Source organism: Nycticebus coucang, chromosome 10 (genome assembly GCF_027406575.1).
Source record: "Nycticebus coucang isolate mNycCou1 chromosome 10, mNycCou1.pri, whole genome shotgun sequence".
Taxonomy (NCBI): Eukaryota; Metazoa; Chordata; class Mammalia; order Primates; family Lorisidae; genus Nycticebus; species Nycticebus coucang.
Window position 1 is genome coordinate 65,365,620 of NC_069789.1, and position 19,138 is coordinate 65,384,757.

The 19,138-nt window shown below is 34.8% G+C and overlaps 1 protein-coding gene across 1 annotated transcript in view; it reads right to left on the reverse strand.

The window, feature by feature from the left end:
* Nucleotides 1-10,523, reverse strand: part of CRB1 (crumbs cell polarity complex component 1) — a 261,529-nt gene extending 251,006 nt beyond the window's left edge. The window contains exon 1 of the mRNA XM_053606351.1: nucleotides 10,255-10,523. Within this exon, the coding sequence (XP_053462326.1) occupies nucleotides 10,255-10,321 (67 nt within the window). The 5' untranslated portion in view covers nucleotides 10,322-10,523. The remainder of the gene's footprint in view (nucleotides 1-10,254) is intronic.
* Between the last annotated feature and the right edge of the window lie 8,615 nt (nucleotides 10,524-19,138).

Here is a 19,138-nt window from a genome sequence, read left to right on the forward strand (position 1 = left end):
ATCCTATTTATAAATCCTATTTATAAGGGCAGAGCCCTTATGACCTGGTCACCTACCAAAGACCCCACCTCCTAATATTATCACATTGGGGATTAGGATTTCAACTTGTGTATTGTTTCAGGGGAGCACAAACATCCAGTCTTAGCAATAACAAAGACAAACAGGGTAGGGCTGCAGCCTACTGGCACTCAGTATGTGGTGAGAACATAAGATGTTGGGTTTGTTTGTAGTTGTAATATAACCTAGTGACATGTGGCTCTTACAGGGTGAGGTCACTAAAAACACTCTTTGTTTATCAATGTCTATGATTCCTTGCTTAGAATAATCATGAAATCATAAAATAAAGACCTTGATAGAAACTTGGTAATTATATTATCTAAATTCCTCATTTTACAAGTGAGAATTTAAAGACCTAGAGATTTAAATGATGCATTTATGGATATACAACTAACTGTGGGCCAGATCCAGAATCTGAGTTTACTAACCCTATTTATTTAAAAATTGATGCTGAATTCTTTAATGCCTATACATATATGGTTCTTTAAATTGTCCTTTCAACTGGATTTGAACAAAATTGGTGGCAAGTATTCATTTAAAAATAAAAATTTAAAAAATAAAAATTGATGCAGAATCTAAATATTCTTCAAATGAATTAAAAGAAAGGATAATGGATAACTAAAATCACAGAAATTAAATCATAATAATAAGTTATCTGTGCAAAAAAAAGTTATTGCTGCTAATTCACAACTGATTTTTTAAATGTGACACTGATTTGCTGAGAATTAATGTCATTTTCTCTTCTTGTGTTTAAAACTACAAATTTGAGACCATCTGACTAGACATTATTACGTGTTGTACAGAGCTAGTCCCTGTGCAAACCAAACCAAATTGTATTGAGATTGAACCATAAACTTGGCCTCATTAGCACCCCACTTTCACTAATTTGCCTACAGTGTACTTATTTTAAAAGGTTCAAAGAATTTTGAATTTAGAGAAAAGAAGCATCCATCTGTGAATTATGAGGACAATTATGTGGAGAAACAAAAAGACAACATAACAAGGTTAATCTAGGTTACGTGTCAACAATTTCTGCCTTGGCGTATTTCAGTCATAAGAGTGGGAGAGGGGTTGAAATTGTAAACAAAACTTGGAGAAGTTTTAAAGGTGGAATGGATACTTGATTATCTAGGACTAACTTTGATTCCTAGACTCCCCACACCTCCTCAAACTCTAATTTGTAGTTTTTGCCACATTCTGTGATGCAATTACTTTTACCATGGCTGAGTTCAAGCTACCGGTGCTTTAATGACTAGCTTGTAAAATTCCTGTTTATCTTTTGGCTTTTACGAACTGGATGAGGTTTAGAACCTGACAGACCCAGGTTTAAATTTCAGTTGTATTACCTTATAGCTATATCTTGAGTATTATGCCACTTAAGCTATCTTTTGCCTCAGGTGGCTTCATGGACTTAATAACAGATACTATGTAGGATATTTTAAAGGTTAGAGATGCCGGTAGTAAAACCCCTCACGCCTCCTCTAGCTTGCTCTGTTTCACTCAATCCACTCCACTAATATTGGACACCTTGTACTATCTCAAGCACTAAAGGCACGCTCCTGACTCAGGGTCTTCACATTTGCTATTTTCTCTGCCAAAATACACTAAAATATCCATCTGGCCCACCTACTGTCCGTCTGTCATCCTTTGCTTTTCTCCTTAGCACTTGTCACCAGCTCACAATTACACATTTTATTTATTTAATTGTTTTGTCTCTCTTACCTCACTAAAATTTAAATTTTACAATATCAGGGAGTGTGTTTCTTTCCTTCACGACTGCATTACAGAGCCTAGAACCGTGTCAGGCACGTACACTGATGGACCTCAATAAATACTTTTGGATAAATGAGTAAATGAAGAAATGATTGAATAAATGTTAAAATTTTAGTATTTATTGATTATCTTATTTGGGTTGAAGACAACTGACTTTAACACCATTTCCCCTCTAAAACCAATAAACTTTTTGCTCCTTCTTCAAATTTTACTGTTCTGGCAAAAACATAAAAGAAAAATAAAGGATGACATTACATTAATAAACACCAAAATTAATAAATGCAGAGCAAAGAAATATATAATCAGTGCAGTGCTTTTAATTAGTAATGAAAGACATAGTAATCTTTTGGTGCCTGAAGTAAAGAATGTGGTTAGTGAAAAAAAGGAGGTTAAAGAACTGAACATTCATATAGGACAGAGTACTAAGCTATTTGTCCCAATAAAATATGAAAACACATTTATTCCATTTCTACAACCACTCTGTATATGAATCAGACCCTAAATGAAATTCATATGGTAAAGTTATGTAGAAGGAAATTTATGAGCACTTAATTGGAATCGAACATGTAAACGTTGGCAACAGTATAAAGAAGGGAGAAAAATCAGAGGAAAATGTGGGCACATTGTTCAGAATATAATCTTTCTTATACCCTATGTTAACATATGAATGTTTTATGATGTGACTCAAATATTTATTCAGCATTATCCTGTATTTTTATAAATACCATTATAATCCAATTTGCATGCAAAGTTAATTTTGCTCAATAAAAGTGGTATTAGTCAAGTAGTTTTACTATGTATTAGGGTTTTATTTATAATAGATGTTATAGGTTGAATTGTGTCCCCAAGAATGTCGAAGTCCTAACACTCAGTACTTAAGAATGTGATCTTTTTTGTAAGTTAGCAGATATAATCAAGTTAAGATGAGGTCATTAGGGTGAACCCTACTCCAACATGATTAATGTCCTTATGAGAAGAGCAGACAAGAGAAGATCAAGTAAGAACACCACGTGATGACAGAGGCAGAGACTGTGATGAGGTAGAGAAGCCGAAGAACACCAAGGACTGAAAGCCACCACCAGAAGAGAGGAGAGGGCAGAAAAGGACTCCAAGAACAGTCCCAGTTAACTTTTGCTTCCAGACTTCTGGCCTCCAGAACTATGAGAGAATAAATTTTTTTTGTTGTTTCAAGCCACCTAATTTGTAATGCTTTGACATAACAGCAAACTGAAAGCAAACAAGATGTCCTTTAGTAGGTGAATGAGCAGACAAACAAACTGTAGTACATCTGTACAACGGAATATTAGTCAGTGGTAAAAGGCTGGGCATGGTGGTTCGTGCCTGTAAATCCTACCACTCTGGGAGGCCAAGGCAGGAGCATCACTTAAGCTCAGGAGTTTGAGACCAGCTTAAGCAAGAATGAGATCCTGTTTCTATTCAAAATAGAAAAAAAAAACAGCAAGGAGTCATGGCTGGTGCTTGTAGTCCCAGCTACTTGGGAGACCGAGGCAGAAGGATCACTTGAAGCCAGGAGACTGAGGTTGCTGTGATCTAGGGTGAGGTCATGACACGTTAGCCTGGAGCAACAGAGTAAGACTCTATCTCAAAAAATAACAAACAAAGAAAAGAGCTCTCTAGTCACAAAAGACAAGGAGGAACCTTAAATAAATATTGTTATGTAAAAGAAGCTTATTTTACAAAACAAATGATGATCTAGTATCTTTTGTAATAACCTGGATGAATCTGGAGAGCATTCTTCTAAGTGAAGTATTGCAAGGATGGAAAAATAAACAGTACCTGTACTCAATACTAAATTGGAACTAGTTGATCAATACTTACGTGCACATATGGAAGTAAAACGCAATTCATAATTGTGAATTGTGCTGTTACAAACATTTGAGTGCAAGTGTTTTATATATTTGTATAAAAGATACTAGATCACCATTTATTTTATGACTGAGTAGTATTCTATGATATACATATACCCATTTTATTAATCCACTTATGTATTGATGAATATTTGAGTTGCTTCCACAGCAATTGTGAATTACAAGGGAAGAAGGATAGGAAACAAGTAGGTGTGGAGGGGAGGGGATGGGTAAATCAGACCTAGCAGGTGCAAGGCACACATTCTGGGCAAAGGGCACACTTACAACTTCGAACTAAAATGTACAAAGGCAAATTATGTAACCAAAATATGTGTTCCACATAAAATTCTGAAATAAAAAATAAAAATTCTTAGAAAGGAAAGAAAATATCCAAACTAAGGAAATCTACATAAAGTACGAACTTTAGTTTATAAATAAAAATGTGAAACAATTTCACAAAAGGGTTGGGAAGAAAGATGCTGACCTAAGCAGTTTTGTTAGTTTTTAAGCCTGTAAAACTAAAGACAAAAGGAAATGGATATAAATATTGTACCCTAATTGATAAAGTTGTTTCCCACAGGAGTGTGGGTTAACAATTCAATGCTGCTGTATATGTATACTGAACTTAAACAAATAAGTAAACAAATGGCAGGTGATGGAAACCAGCTTTCTCTCCACTGGGTGGAGTATCCAGACAAGTAAGGGGAGGAGGCTAGCATAGTCCACGTGGAAATAGCGTTAAAGGCCTCAATATCAACTCATGTTTATCTTAATATAGGCACAGATTTGCATATAGGCATATTTATAGAAATGTGTACATGCACAGTATACAGATATACAAGATTGGACGACAAGTTTGTGAACTCATCCTAGAAAAAGTGCAGAATATCACTATGATAACCTTAAGTACTCCCCTTAGGAAGCTACGCATCAACACCAATGCCTAGTCCACCCTTCAAAGCACTTTTTCTAGAATGAGTTTGCAAACTTAATTTTAAGACCTCATAAATGCCTGAATAGATTAACAAATAGGGGCAGAAGAGCCAGATCTCCCATGCAGAATAATTCCAAATAATTATGTAAATATTCTGAATTTACAATTTGAGGAATACTTGAATTCCTCGTATATTTGGAATACGTATTTGAGGAATGTTTGAATTCCTCCAGGATTCAAACCCTAACTCCCTACTCCCTAAATGTGGACTGCACATAAGTGACTTCCTTTTTAAGGGGACAGTACAGAAAGGGGGAGAAAATGTAACTTTATAGTGGAGAAACCTGATAAACACTATCTCCCGGGTAATTAAGATCAACAGCAGTGATATATCATGTTAATTGTATACATCATGCATATGATATAAGGAGGATGGTGCTTTACCTCTGCAGTCTTCGTCCCAATAACCAATAACTCCAGTCTTAACACGAAAAAGGCATCAGACTAATTTCAGTATTGGGGAAACCTATAACATACTTGGCCAGTGTACCACAAAACTTCCAAAGTCATTAAAAACAAGGAAAGCCTAAGGAACTGCTACAGTCTAGAGGAGCATAAGGAAATACAACAACCAAATATACTGTGGTATACTAGATGGGATATCGGAACAGGAAAAATCTAAGGAAATCTAAATGAACTATAAGCTTTGGTTAACAATAATGTATCAATATTGGTTCATTAATTTGTTACAAACCTACCATAGTAATGTTAAGATGTCAATAATAAGGGAAAATGGGTATGGCTATAAGGGATCCCTCTGTATGAGACTCTGAATTTTTCTGTAACTCTAAAAATCTTCTAAAATAATGAAGCATATTATTAAAAGTTAAATAAGGTAAATTATAAATAATTAAAAAATGTCATTATAAAGACAGATTCTTAAAAGTGCTATAAAAATTACATCATTAGCCAGGAGTGGTGGATCGCACCTGTAATCCGTGTACTTAAGCCAACACAGATAGGTAGATTGAGGCCAAGATCAGCCTGAGCAACACAGCAAGACCTCATCTCCACAAAAAATACAAAAATTAGGTGGGCATAGTGGTGTATGTCAGTAGTCCCAGTACTCAGGAGGCTGAGGCGGGAGGACCATTTGAGCCTACGTGCTCGAAGGAGCGATGATGACACCACTGCATTCTATCCCAGGCAAAAGAGTGCAGCCTCGTCTCTAAATAAATTAAAAATAAAATAAAATAAAATAAATTCTATCATTAATTTATTCATTTTATAACTTTTTTTCAGTGATTATCCTGAGCAAGGTAGCAGCTACCCATAGACTTGGGATATATCTGTTAGCACACACAGCCATGTCCTACGATCTCATAGATAAAACAGAAGTAAATCAACCCCAAAATAATGTGTTTGGAATTGTGGTACATACCATAGTAGAAAAATGCAGACCACAATGTAAGTACAGATGGTGAGCCTTAACCTGGTGTGAACAGAGGATGATGTGAAAGGGAAAAAGTCATCCTCTCATTTTCATTCGTTAATGGAGAAAACTGGGGCCTCAGAGGTTTCCTGACAAATAAGCAATAAAATTGAAAATGTAACTAAAAACTCTAACTTTTCTTGTCCACTTGAATTTCAGAATTTGATACTGTAAGACAATGAATGGTCTATAAGACCAAGAGAAGAATCTGAAGACAAAGCTAAAAGTAATTTTAATCTATGATCTAAGGAACATTGGGTAACCTTCATGAGGTAGAGAATATTTCACGTTAAGTCGATAATTATTTTATTTACAAAGAAGCAAAGTTACCTTTTTCTTACCCTTATGGTTATGTAGGAGCTGCTGTTGTGAGGATAATAACATGCATAGTAAATAGCAAAGTTTTACATGTTCTCCCACAAGCAGAATTTTAAAGAAGAGTGTGTGATTACTCACAATAAATAATATCAACTTACTCTGAACTACTCAGCAAACTCAATTATTTCTTAGTAATGGCATTAAGATTGAATAAATCAGAGCGTATTTTAAATTACAGATACAATTTGTTCTTCATACTTTTATGTAGATTAGAAAGGAGATATTCAGGTGGCACTTGTGGCCACCTGAGTAGGGCGCTGGCCCCATATACCGAGGGTGGTGGGTTCGAACCTGGCCCTGGCCAAACTGCAACAACAAGAAAAAAAATAGCCAGGCATTGTGGCAGATGCCTGTAGTCCCAGCTACTTGGGAGGCTAAGGCAAGAGAATTGCCTAAGCCCAAGAGCTGCAGTTTGCTCTGAGCTGTGATGCCACAGCACTCTACCAAGGGCAAAAAGTGAGACTCTGTGTCTAAAAAAAAAAAAAAGAAAGAAAGAAAGGAGATATTCTTCAAAATAACTTGATTCAAATTCAGTGACTTAATAATTGCTGCTGGGTTCCAGAATATTGGATGCTACGCCAAACTGTTTAAGTTGTTTAACTCTGATATTAGTTTTGTCAAACCACATTTTTTACATGCTATTACCATGCTTTAAACATGGATTAAAACAAAGGCTTCTAATCTAGATGAGGTATTTATATCAAAAATATTCCATTTATCCCCCAACTTAAAAAAGACTAGTGAAATATAGTTATAAATAACTTTACTAATTCATAGTTGCTGGAATATGGCATTTTCTTTAAAACCCTTCATAATAGATTCACATATCAAGGTCCCAAACATAGTTTATTATGAAGTGCTCTCATTATTTAAAATAGTCTCTGAATAATGAACCAGAGGAGAGTCTCTTTCTAATAAAAGTATCTCCTAATACATCAAAAGCAAAAAATAATACCTCTTCTTCAATTAGTAAAGTTTAATTGATCTCATATATTAAAACCAGTTTTGCAAAATTGTGTAACAGACATGAAAACATTCAGGACAAATTCATTGCAATTCCAAGTGAGGGGATTGTCTACGTGCTCAGGAACAGAAAGTAGATGTTACTTCCTGAACTCTGCTCTAATATTCGTCATGTCACATGTCCTCAACTGGAAGAATATAAAGGATGTGGGACACTGAGCAGACAACATGGGCAGCATTCCTCTGGTAGTAGAGCAAGGCAGAAGTTTTAAGAAAAAAATACAGTATGAAGGTAGAGGTAACTTTTAAATTTAAAGGAATATATTTCAAAGTTTAAAAGGAATCACCCTTGATTTATTCAACTCATAGGATATTAAAAATGAAATGTCTTTGTTTTACATTCTGAGTGGAGTGCCTTAGGCCTTATCACTTCATGGAAATCAGTACATGTAGGCTAAGGGCACAGACTCCAGCACCAGATCACTGGGATCAAGTCCCAGTTCCATCATTCACTAGCAGTATGGCCTTGGGCAAGTTAATAAGCTCTACATGTCTCAGTTTCTTCAGCTGTAAAATGGACTTAGTGATCAATTCTATTTCATACAGCGGTTATGTTTGCTGTGTATAAAGGGAAGTAACATAACGCTCTTGAAGTTCATATCCAGTATGAGCTCATCTACACGCTCATATCCTTTTCTCCTAAATAATTATTTTAAAAAGAGGGAAATGTTTATATTTAACTGTTCTGGTGTTCCGAGCATCATTATATAGTGGTTCTCAACAAAGACTTACTTTGTAGTTCAGGGCTTCCAATCATCTGTATTTAAACAGAGATCTTGTTAAATTGTGAGTTCCTAATTTCCACTCCAGATCCACTAAATATCTGGGGCTAGACTTTGAGAGGCCGCATCTTAAACAAGCCTTCCAGCTCTCTGATGCACACTGAAGGTAGGGATGTACTGGGATAGAGGTAGCCTTGGTTTCCTCTTCTGTAACAGTGGGTGATTATAATAACACTGTTACAGGGTTGTTGTAAGAATCAAACGCAACATAGCATGTATCAAATGCTTAACCTGATGTTAGCCTTATTGTTAGATATTATTATATTCATTTGGCTAGAACATAGGATTTATATTAAGACTAATAGGTGTTAAGAGCAAACAAGAAAGGTGATGTCAGATTGCTGCGAGTTTTAAGATCAGTTAAAAAAGTCTAGCCCTTGACTAGAAGAAAGACAATATTCCCATACCCTGACAGCAAATATATTGACACAGATAAAATTCTACCTGCTTAAAATTTGAACAAAATTAAGCTTCCAATTTCCTTTTTAAAACTGATAAAAATATTACATTGGAGAAGAAACCAAATAATTGCAAAGTATTAGTCTATAAATACACTCACCCACTCAAAGAGAAAAACACGAATGATGTATATATAATTATAGGTTCATAGTTATTATATCCTTAACAAATAGATGTATGCTTTAGAAGTTGCCTATCAATTTCCTTTAAAGCAAACTGCGCAAACATACAGTTTATTGAAATGACAAATCTTTGCTATAAAATGTACATAAACTCACTTCATCTTTCATTTTATATTGTCTTATCTCTTTTTCTCTTTCTCCTCTCACCTCCACATCTCAGCATAGCGCTTGTCTGCCCCACATGCCATTGCATGAGGCCCACTTTAAGTTTCAAGGAGGATGAATAACTATTTAGATAACAACTCTTTAATAAGTATAACTCTCAAAAATGTCTCTCTGTGTGTGCATAAACGCACATGTTTTGGAATCAGATATTTCACCATTCATTCGTTGAAACTTTGTCATGGTTTTTCAGTACTTGCCTTCAGCTACCTGGCCATAGCATCTATTGCTATCTGCATCCAGTCTCTGATATATGTTCAGCTCTAAACTGTCCAAGGAACAATCTCACTGGTGCAGCCACAGAAGGTGACCCAGATTATACAACTCTGTGCACTAATGCCAAGTTATCTTGTTCAACAGCAGCTACTCAGTGCTTTGCCTTATTGATATTCAAATTCAAAAGACACAAATCACATGGCCCCTCTGACAAGCACACACTCCCCCTGTCTTCATTTTAAACGTGTTCAATAGCTACTGTCCTTCATAAACACATAGCTGGGGCCATTTGGTCTCCTCTGGTTTTCCATACTACTGCAGGAATGACAAGATTATTCAAGAAACATTGCTCATTTCTATCTGGGGAAGTTTGTGCAAAATAATATCTTCGTTTATAAAAAGGAAGCACATTCAAAAGCCCACTTCTCCGGTGAAAGAAATACTTTGGACCATTATTCTTTGGAAAACACTGAGACTATCTCCTTGATTATGACAGCAAATGTTCTGATACAGTGTTCTTTAAAAGTAACATAAATACCCAGTATGTGGGAATAAAAGGCAATATAACTTACAGATAAAGGATACCAATTATAAAATACCATATCTATGTTGTTAAAGTGTACACACAACAGAATATCTTCTTTTCAATGTGACTATTTTATTTTTCTACTCACCACTAAAAAGGTTAAGAAAAAAAATTTTTTTCTGTCCCTAAATACCTATTTGAAATCATAGATTCAGGAAATTGTTCACATTGACTGGCATCACTGATTTCTTTAACACAGGACACTTGCTTGCACCAAAATAAAATAAAATAAACTTCTTTTTTAGCATTTTGTATTTTGGAGAACACCCAACATTATGAAATATAGTAAGGAAGAAATAAGCCAGGAAAAGTACTAAAGTTCAATAAACGGGAAAGGCTTACTTTTTATGTAGATGAGCACTGAAAAACTGAGGTAGATGAGAAGGTAGTTAATTTTCTTACGCGCCATGGTCTTATTTAGAGAACGTCCTTTGCTGCATTGCTGGTGGTCTGGTCCCAGTCTGGCTTCTGATCCCTGTCAGTATCTGAGAGGAGCTGGTGCCTCAAAACCCCCAGGTGCCATCTGTCCCAACCCACTTACAGCTTCTTCACAGAAAACACAGGGACTTAGATGCAAAAAGCAGTTGGGCTTCTTAGCATCTTACTTACACAGGAAGATGGGGTGATTTTTCAAACCCGGTGCAGATTTTTTTCAGGCTGGACTGGATTCATTCCTCTCTTCAGCCTTTTCTGTTAGGTTTCTTCCCATAATTGTGCCTCCTCGAAAGGGCTTACTTTGGGTTAATGTCTTCAGTCACTCCTAATAGAGGAATTAACTGTGACTCCTAAAAGAGGAATTAACTGTCTTTGCATACAATTGTTATGATGTGGCAAACTTGGAAGAACATGCTATATTCATATTTATTTACTTTCATCTTCAGAACACAATTTATAGACAAGTAAATTTCTGTTCCTAAACATTACTCTCACAACTCATATTTCTGTTGTTCATTAATGAGGCCAAGGCAGAAGAAAAATTAAGCTATTGCTTAAAATGGACAGAGCTCTGGAGATTACTGAGGGGTAGTTTTTTATCCATACACTCAGAGCATTATTTTATACCCTGATCATACTATTATATCTTCTAGAATTTCTTGAAGTTGTATTTTACCATAATTAATAAATGCAAACATGTTTGCTTGTTTTAAAAATATGCTTCTTTTAAATACTACAATATATTTCAATTAATATTTCAATACGCATTTCAATATGCTTCTTTTAAATACTACAATATATTTCAATTTAATAGATTAAATTGTTCAGTTCTTAAAATTGTATTCTTCTTGGACACTTCATGAAAACATTTATTAGTTAAAATCAGAATGCCTTATTCTTTGACTGTTAGTGCTAGTACCTAGCCTTTTCACACTGTTAAAACTGATCACATATAACACCTAAAATGCAGTATCTATATACATAACTGCTTTTTTATGAAGCTCTATCGATCTGTCAGATGTTTAACTATATGACATATATTTTGAAGTCTTCTATTTCCTGCCCATACATCTAAGGAAGCATATATTGTGATTAACATATTTTACTAATGTTATTCTCTGACCCACTCCAAAAGGATTTGACTTGCTGAAGTGGGGTTTATCCATGAAAATTATTTGTTTTTTACAGGATTTATGATTATTATTTTTGATGTTTTTTCCCTATCATGCAAGTAATTTAACTTGGGCAATTTAACAATAGAGTGAAACTATTTCAGATTATACAAGCATTTTAACTTTCTATTCTACTCCTTGTATTTTGTTAATTGGAGAATTTAGATTCAGTGAGATTATATTCTGTGTTCCCAAAGTCCTCTGGTGAGTGAGTGGCAGCATTAGGACCAGAGTCTTCCCACTTATTTCTGAAACATTATTTCTTCAATAAATTTTGTGGATTCTTTTTTCATCCTTATTATTATGTGTCCTTTCAAGCCTTTTGCAATAGTACCATTCTGGGAGCGTACATACTAGATTGGCTTGATCTCCATCTGTCCTACAAAGGCCTCCATCATAGACCTCTAGGCTAACATGTCAGTCCAATTGATACTATGGAAAGGAAATAAGTAGCTTTGGGTATAGCATTTGATGGTATTTAGAAAACTTTCTGTTAAGGTGTGCGTATGTGTCACAATTAAAGAAACAAAGAAAATTACATTTTTTAGGAATACAAAAATACTAAAGAAAATAAATGGCTGAGAAAACATGTTATACAACAAATGGGTGTAGAAATTATATACCTTCAGCTTGAATAAAGGAAATTAAACAGATATAGTCATTTAAAAAATGAATGAATGGGTGCCATATGTTGGATTTGGAACTAGTCAGGAAATTTTTTTTTTATTAAGTCATATACACATAGATCATGAATACATTTATGTATATTTTTTATACAATTTGACGTGCTTACATCAAAGTAATTAATATAGCTTTCACCTCATTTACTTGATTATTGTGTTAAGACATTTGTGTTCTACACTTGATTGATTTGACTTGTACCTTTGCAATATGCTCCATAGATGTGGTCCTGCTGTTTACCCTCCTGTGGCTCAAGGAAATTCTTTACAAAAGATTTAACATTTAAGTTGAAATTTCAAGCATGAGTATGTTTGTGCCCCCAACATTGATGTGTTCAAACCTAATTCCCAATGTGATAGTGTTAACAAGCAGGATCTTTGAAAGATATTTAGGTTATGAGGGCCTTGCTCCATTGACAGTATTAGTGCCTTTATAAAAGAGGCCCAAGCAGCAGAAGCTTCCTTGCCCCTTCCACAATGTGAGGACATATAGAAGGCACAGTCTGAGAAGAATAGGTCTTTAACAGACACTGAATCTGCTGATGCCTTGATTTTGGACTTCCCAGCCACCATAACTATAAGATATAAATTTCTGTTGTTTATAAATCACCCAGTATTTTGTTGTTTGTAAATTACCCAGTAAGTATTTTGTTATAGCAGCCTGAATAGACTAAGACTACACCAAATAAACAGGGAGCAAGTGGAGTTTGAGAGTATTGCAGAAAAAATGTATGTGTATAGCAAGTGAGGCATAAAACATTTGATCAGAATAGGGACTATAAACATTCTGATACTGCAGAAACATTGGTGTGAAGAGAAGATGTCAGGAGATATTACTCAATAAATCCACAAAATCAAGGTAGGTTTACTTCCAATTGGGGAAAGGAAATCATTAATAGGTTTTAAGTAGTGAATTCACATAATCTGATTTACGTTTAAAAAGATAACTCTAGTAGAAATGTAGTTGGAATGAGACAGTTGGGAAGCACAGAAACCAGTGAGAAAGATATTGCTGACAGCCACCAGAAAGATGATAAGGGCCTGAACTAAAGCAGAGGCCATGGAGGTCACAAAGTAAAAAACAAATAATAAAATAGATCTAAAATACTTAAACAGAGAATAATGGAATAGAAAAGTATAATTTTTATGAGTTTTGAGCTGTAGAATTTGAGCTAATAGTAATGTCACTCACAGAAATAAAAAATATACACAAGGGATTCCAGAAAAAAAAAAGCTAGCAAGATCCTCCATCCCATGTTGCAATATATGTATTTTAACTGGGCAAACTGTAACATTCATAGAAATATGTAGGTGAGCTCAACAGCAAGAAGGTTAAAAGTCCAATTGACATAGAACTTTTTTTTTTTTCTTGACTTCAGGCATCAGATCTAATTCTCATCCCTTCTATTTGCTCTGGAATGTAGAATGGAAGGGAGACATGTTTTCTTAAATGTGCATGGAAAGAGCATTATCATAGGAAAACCAAGCATTCACTGTGCTTGAATGTAGGACCCAACTTGCATTGAACATGAAGAGGAAAATTCCAAGACAAAAATATGACAAAAAGAGAGAGAGAGAGAGAGAAATGGAGAGAAAGCAAGAAGGAAGGGAGGAAAGAAAGAAAGAGGAGTAGAAGAGAGGGAAGAAAGGAGAGAGAAGTAGGAAAGAAGGCAAGAAAAGGAAGGAAAGAAAGAAGGGAGGATGCAGGAAGGAAGGATGGAGGAGAAAGGAAGGAGGGAGGAAAGGAGAGAGGGAGAAAAGAAGGAAAGAAAGAAGAGATTGGTTCAAAAATAGGGAAATCAGTGGTACACTGAGATAAGACTAATGTGGGAATTCTACAACTCACGGTTCACACATGGTTCCCATCTTCAGCCTCAACTGAAGATGAGCTCGCAACCTAAAGGTATGGATCAAACTAGAAACCAATTGCTGTGAGAGATATCAGGTATAACAAATGGGAACATTCACACTCAATAGACTCTTGGTAAAGGAGCTGATATAAGAGATTTTAAAATAACACTTCAAAATAAGTCTGTTCAGATTTTCAAAAGAGATGAAAGAATACATTGTTTCACAAAACAAGAACAGGACATTGTAAAAAAGGATTGGCTTATTTGAAAATGAACCAAATATAAATTCTAAAAATTAAAAAGTTCTTGTAATCTTTTTTAAAAACGAATTTATATCTTAAACAGTAGAAAGTACTACAATCAGCTAAACAGAAGATAGATCTGAAGAATTTATCCAGAATAGAGTAATGTGAGATAAGATGGTCAAAAAGAATGGAAGAAAGACATGGAAAATAGAGAAGAAAACTATTTCAGAAGCTAGGAGAAAATGGAAAGAAGATAATTAGCAAGAATTAATGGTATAGAGTTTTAAGATGTAAGAAAAAAATGTGACTTCTCCAATTTAGAAAAGTCTACTGAATCCCTAGAAAACATCATGTTTAAATGCAGCAAAACAAAATCTTAAATGTCAGCATTTGTCTTTAAAGTCTAAAAAGTTGACAATGGAATGACGAAGTGATGGAAGACTTTTTATCAACAAATTAGATGCCATTAAACAAAAAAAAAATAGGAAGAACATAAGATTTGTAGATAAAAATAGTAGATACTATAGTTTCAAAATATGTTTGACTGAGGTTCAAAACCAAGTTAAAATCCAGAACCTAGTAGGTTCTGGAATAGAATTCCAGAATTAGGGACAGTTGTTCATCTTGATAGAGACTATAGATATCATATTAATGTATAAAATGTGTTTGTTCTATACCTACTATACTATAGATAAGTATATTATATGTAACTACTGTATACCAGATTCTAAAGTCAACATCAGTAATTCATGAGTATAAGACAGGGGTAGATGCAGTCTAGTAAGGAAAAAAAAAATCAATTACTTGATGTTTAAAAGAGTGCAAAGAGTAATATTACCTTTAACGTAGTAGCTGTTCTATATTATAGATTATTGTAGGTACACCACCTCATTTTATACAGCATCTCCACAAAGTAGATTAAATTATACCAGTTGACAGTGGTAAAAGCAAGATGGAGAGACCCAAGTCAACTGGACAGTAAGTGGTAGAGTTCAAATTCAAACCCAGCTGTTCATGTCTTATACTCACTTTTTAATGGGGTTATTTGATTTTTTCTTGCTGATTTGCTTGAATTCTTTGTAGATTCTGGTTACCAGTCCATCAGTCCTTTGTTGGATGTATAGCATGCAACTATTTTCTCTCATTCTGTGGCTTGTCTATTTATTCTATTGATTGTGTCCTTGGCTTCTTAATTTGATTATATCCCACTTATTTTTGTTGTTGCTGTGATTTCTTTTAAGGGCTTTATAAATTCTTTCTTGAGGACAATATCTATAAGGAGTTTTTCCTACATTTTCTTTTAGAATTTTTACAGTTTCATGCCTGAACCTTAAGTCTTTTATCCTTTTAACTATTGTAAATGAATTAACATTTTAAAATCTGTTCATTAAAATTTCTTAAAATTTTGTGACCTTAGCCTTCATGAAATTCATTTTTATGAATGGTACATTTATTTTCTAATTTTATTTTCAAATTGATAGCCAATCTTCAAAATTTTTCCTGTGGATTTTCAAATTTGAAATCATATATAAAGCCCATATTTACAAGATTTTGTTCTGTTTTTATTAATCTTTTGTGAGTTCCTTTGCTAATGAACTGAGTTAAACATAAAATAAGCTTGGCATATAGCATGATAAGCTTTCTGGAATCAACCCTTTAAATTTTTTATCTTTTCTTACAGTTTTCCTTCCAGATTGATTTAAAGAGTTTGTCAATTTTCATTCAACTTCTATTCAAATTTAATAGAGATTGCAATTATTGTACAAATTAACGGGGCTAATTCATGTATTTTCAATATTTAATTTTTTCATATCTAAATGACCATAAAACATTTAGCACATATTGAGTCATTTTTATATGCTATACACTTCCTAAGACCTTATATAGAGATTTCTATATAATCTTTACCATAACACCATGAAATTGGTTTTGTTTTTTTCCATTTTACAGATGATAAAAACACAAAGAGTCAATAATTTGTCTCATGTGTTAGAGCAAAACCATTCTAGAAGAGAATGTAAAGTAAGAATAGAAGGGAAAAAACACACTTTATAGTAAATCAGTGTTAGAGCAGCACAGTGCCTTGAGGTAGTCACTGAAATAACTGACAAGAGCAAGTAATGTTTGAGCAAGAAAAAAGAAAGTTTTTTAATGACTTGCACCTCAAGCTAGGACCTGTCTTAGTGACTCCAGGCTCTATGGAAAATGTAGTTTGGGGTTTTATGCAAAATTTTGAGAATTATCAGCTGCTTGTTGGAAGTGTCTCAGATTCTTAATTAACTCTGTTCTCAAAGCAACCCACCTTCAAGATCTTGTAAACAACTCACCTGCAAGACCTTGGTAACAATATACGTGCAATGTCCTTTAATCAGCCTCATTCCCATTAACAGCCCAGGTCAGCCTGACCCAAACTAATCCAAAAAATGTTAATCATATCCATCATCTTCCCTGCTCATATCTAGCTAACCGCCTAACATCAATACTCTAATACTCACTCAGTGCTTAGAGGATAAGGAATCAGAGATTTAAAGGAATAACCAGGAGAATGTGCTATCATAACAGGGAGGAAAGAGACTCTGGAAGTAGAGAGTGACCAATAGTAGTGATAGTGTAGGAAAATTAAGTCTGATAAGGACCAAAATTGAGAACAAGCAGATATTTAAGGACGTAGGTGAGAAGAATAGTAATGGAGCATTGGGAGAGAATCCAAATGTCAGTTATTTTTATGAGTGAATTGAACATTCGAAAGAAAAGACAATGAGGGCAAACTATACTTCCCAAAATGTTGTGAAGAAAACACGTGGTAGGGAAGCAAAGTTAAAAGAAGATGTAAAGCCAATGACGTTTTTCTTTACAACACAAAATACCTACAAAAAAAGGGAAAGAATCCAGAAAAGTCAAAGATATGGAAAGGATAGGGATACTTGATGAAGCAAGCTTCCTCAGGGAATGAGAAAAAAAAAATGGGATCCAAATGAGATCAAACAGTGAACAGAAGAAAAGATGATGCCACGTACTTAAGGAGAGAGAAAGAATCACTGAGGCAGGAAGAGGCAGCAAGAGACACTACCAGGTTTAATTACACAGCAAAGGATCCAGTTGAATTGAAATCTCTTTCATTTGTAAAGCACAGTGGCTGATCTCAGTAGCATGAGGAGGGCCAAAGTAAAGGCAAAGCTGGCAGACCGCAGGATTACTCCATGGATGGGAGTTTTCAGAGTAGAAGGATAAATAGGAGATGGAGAAAAACTACTAAGCAGTAAAGAGAGACCATGGAAATTGAGCCACCTGATGAAGAAAGTGACTAACAGATAAGGAGAAATTGAAGTTTCACTGGTCTTTATGTGGTCGAGGAACAGAGAGTGAGACAGTGAAATCTGTAATAAAAGAAAGAGCTGATCAGGCTTGATCTTGGTTAAATTGTAATAACTGTGGAAATTACAAGAAAATAGATTTTGGTTTAGCCTAATAAAACTGTATAACAATTAGCTATTTAATAAAATTCACCTCTATAAGAAGGTGTTCAAGCAGATTGTGAATAATCGGTTAAGAAACATGTGATGGTTAATTTTCTGTGTCGACTTGACTAGATTAAAGATGCCCAGATAGCTTGTAAAACATCATTTCTGAGTGTGTCTGCAAGAGCATTTCTGGAATAGATTATCACTTGAATTAGTAGACTGAGTAAAGATTCCCTTCACCAATGTTGTTGGGCATCATTCAATCCATTGAGGACCCAAACAGACAAAAAGGTGGAGGAAGGAAGATTTTATTTTCCCTTCTTGAGGTTTTGAGGAACATTTGTCTTTTCCTTTCTTCATACATTGAAGCTCCTGTTCTTGGGCCTTTAGACTCTGGGACTTAACCGTAGAAGCCCCCTACAGTTCTCAGGCCGTGGGACTTGGACCGAGAGTTACATCATTAACTCCCCTGGTTCTCCCAGCTTCAGTCACAGACTGAATTACACCACTAGCTTGCCTGGTTTTCCAGCTTGCAGAAGGTATACGATGAGAGTTCTCAACTTTTATAATCATATGAGACCATTTCCATAATTAATCACACACACACACACACACATACACACACTGCTATTGGCTCTGTTCTTCTAGAATTCTGACTAATACAGAACTGATAGGTTTTTCTCCTCAGATATTTCTAAGATGCTTTCCAAGTTTTTTATACTATACTCTGTGTGCTAGAAAGAAGGAGAAGAAAGTTGAAAAGCAATTTTCTCCTCTCTAGAGAAAGTAAAAAATTATATATTAAAAATGTCCTTAAAAGGGTCATAATTTTATTCCATATAGCTTCACTCTACATAGAATTCTTATGCTCACTGGGCATAAAAAACCCCCAGGAATATAGATTTATACATATAAAATTTTGATAAATCTATTAAACATGTAGATATATCAACTAAAGAGTTGATTCTGGAGCCCATGAGAGAACTCTGTGCTAACTACATAAATCTGTGTAATGGTGGCATCTACAGCTGTCTGGAGAGTTGACAGCACCTAGTAGGAGTAGATTACTAGGGGGGGAAAGGAAGTGATGAGGACCAACTCCTGTGACTCACTTAGGTCAGAAGATCCATAATATCAAGATGTAGAAGGAGAATCCAGAGAAAATAATTTCCTAGAAAGCCAATGAAGTACTTCTTTAAGAACAGAGTGACTCACTGCTGATGTACTACTGAAGAGTCAAATCAGGTGATGACTGAGAACTGGCTATTAGTTTGGTGATGTGGAGGTACTTGATGACCTTGGTAAGAGAAATTTCAGTATGTTCAAGGGAAAATGAAAGGATAAATTATCACCATCATAGAGAAGTAGAAATAGCAACAGAGC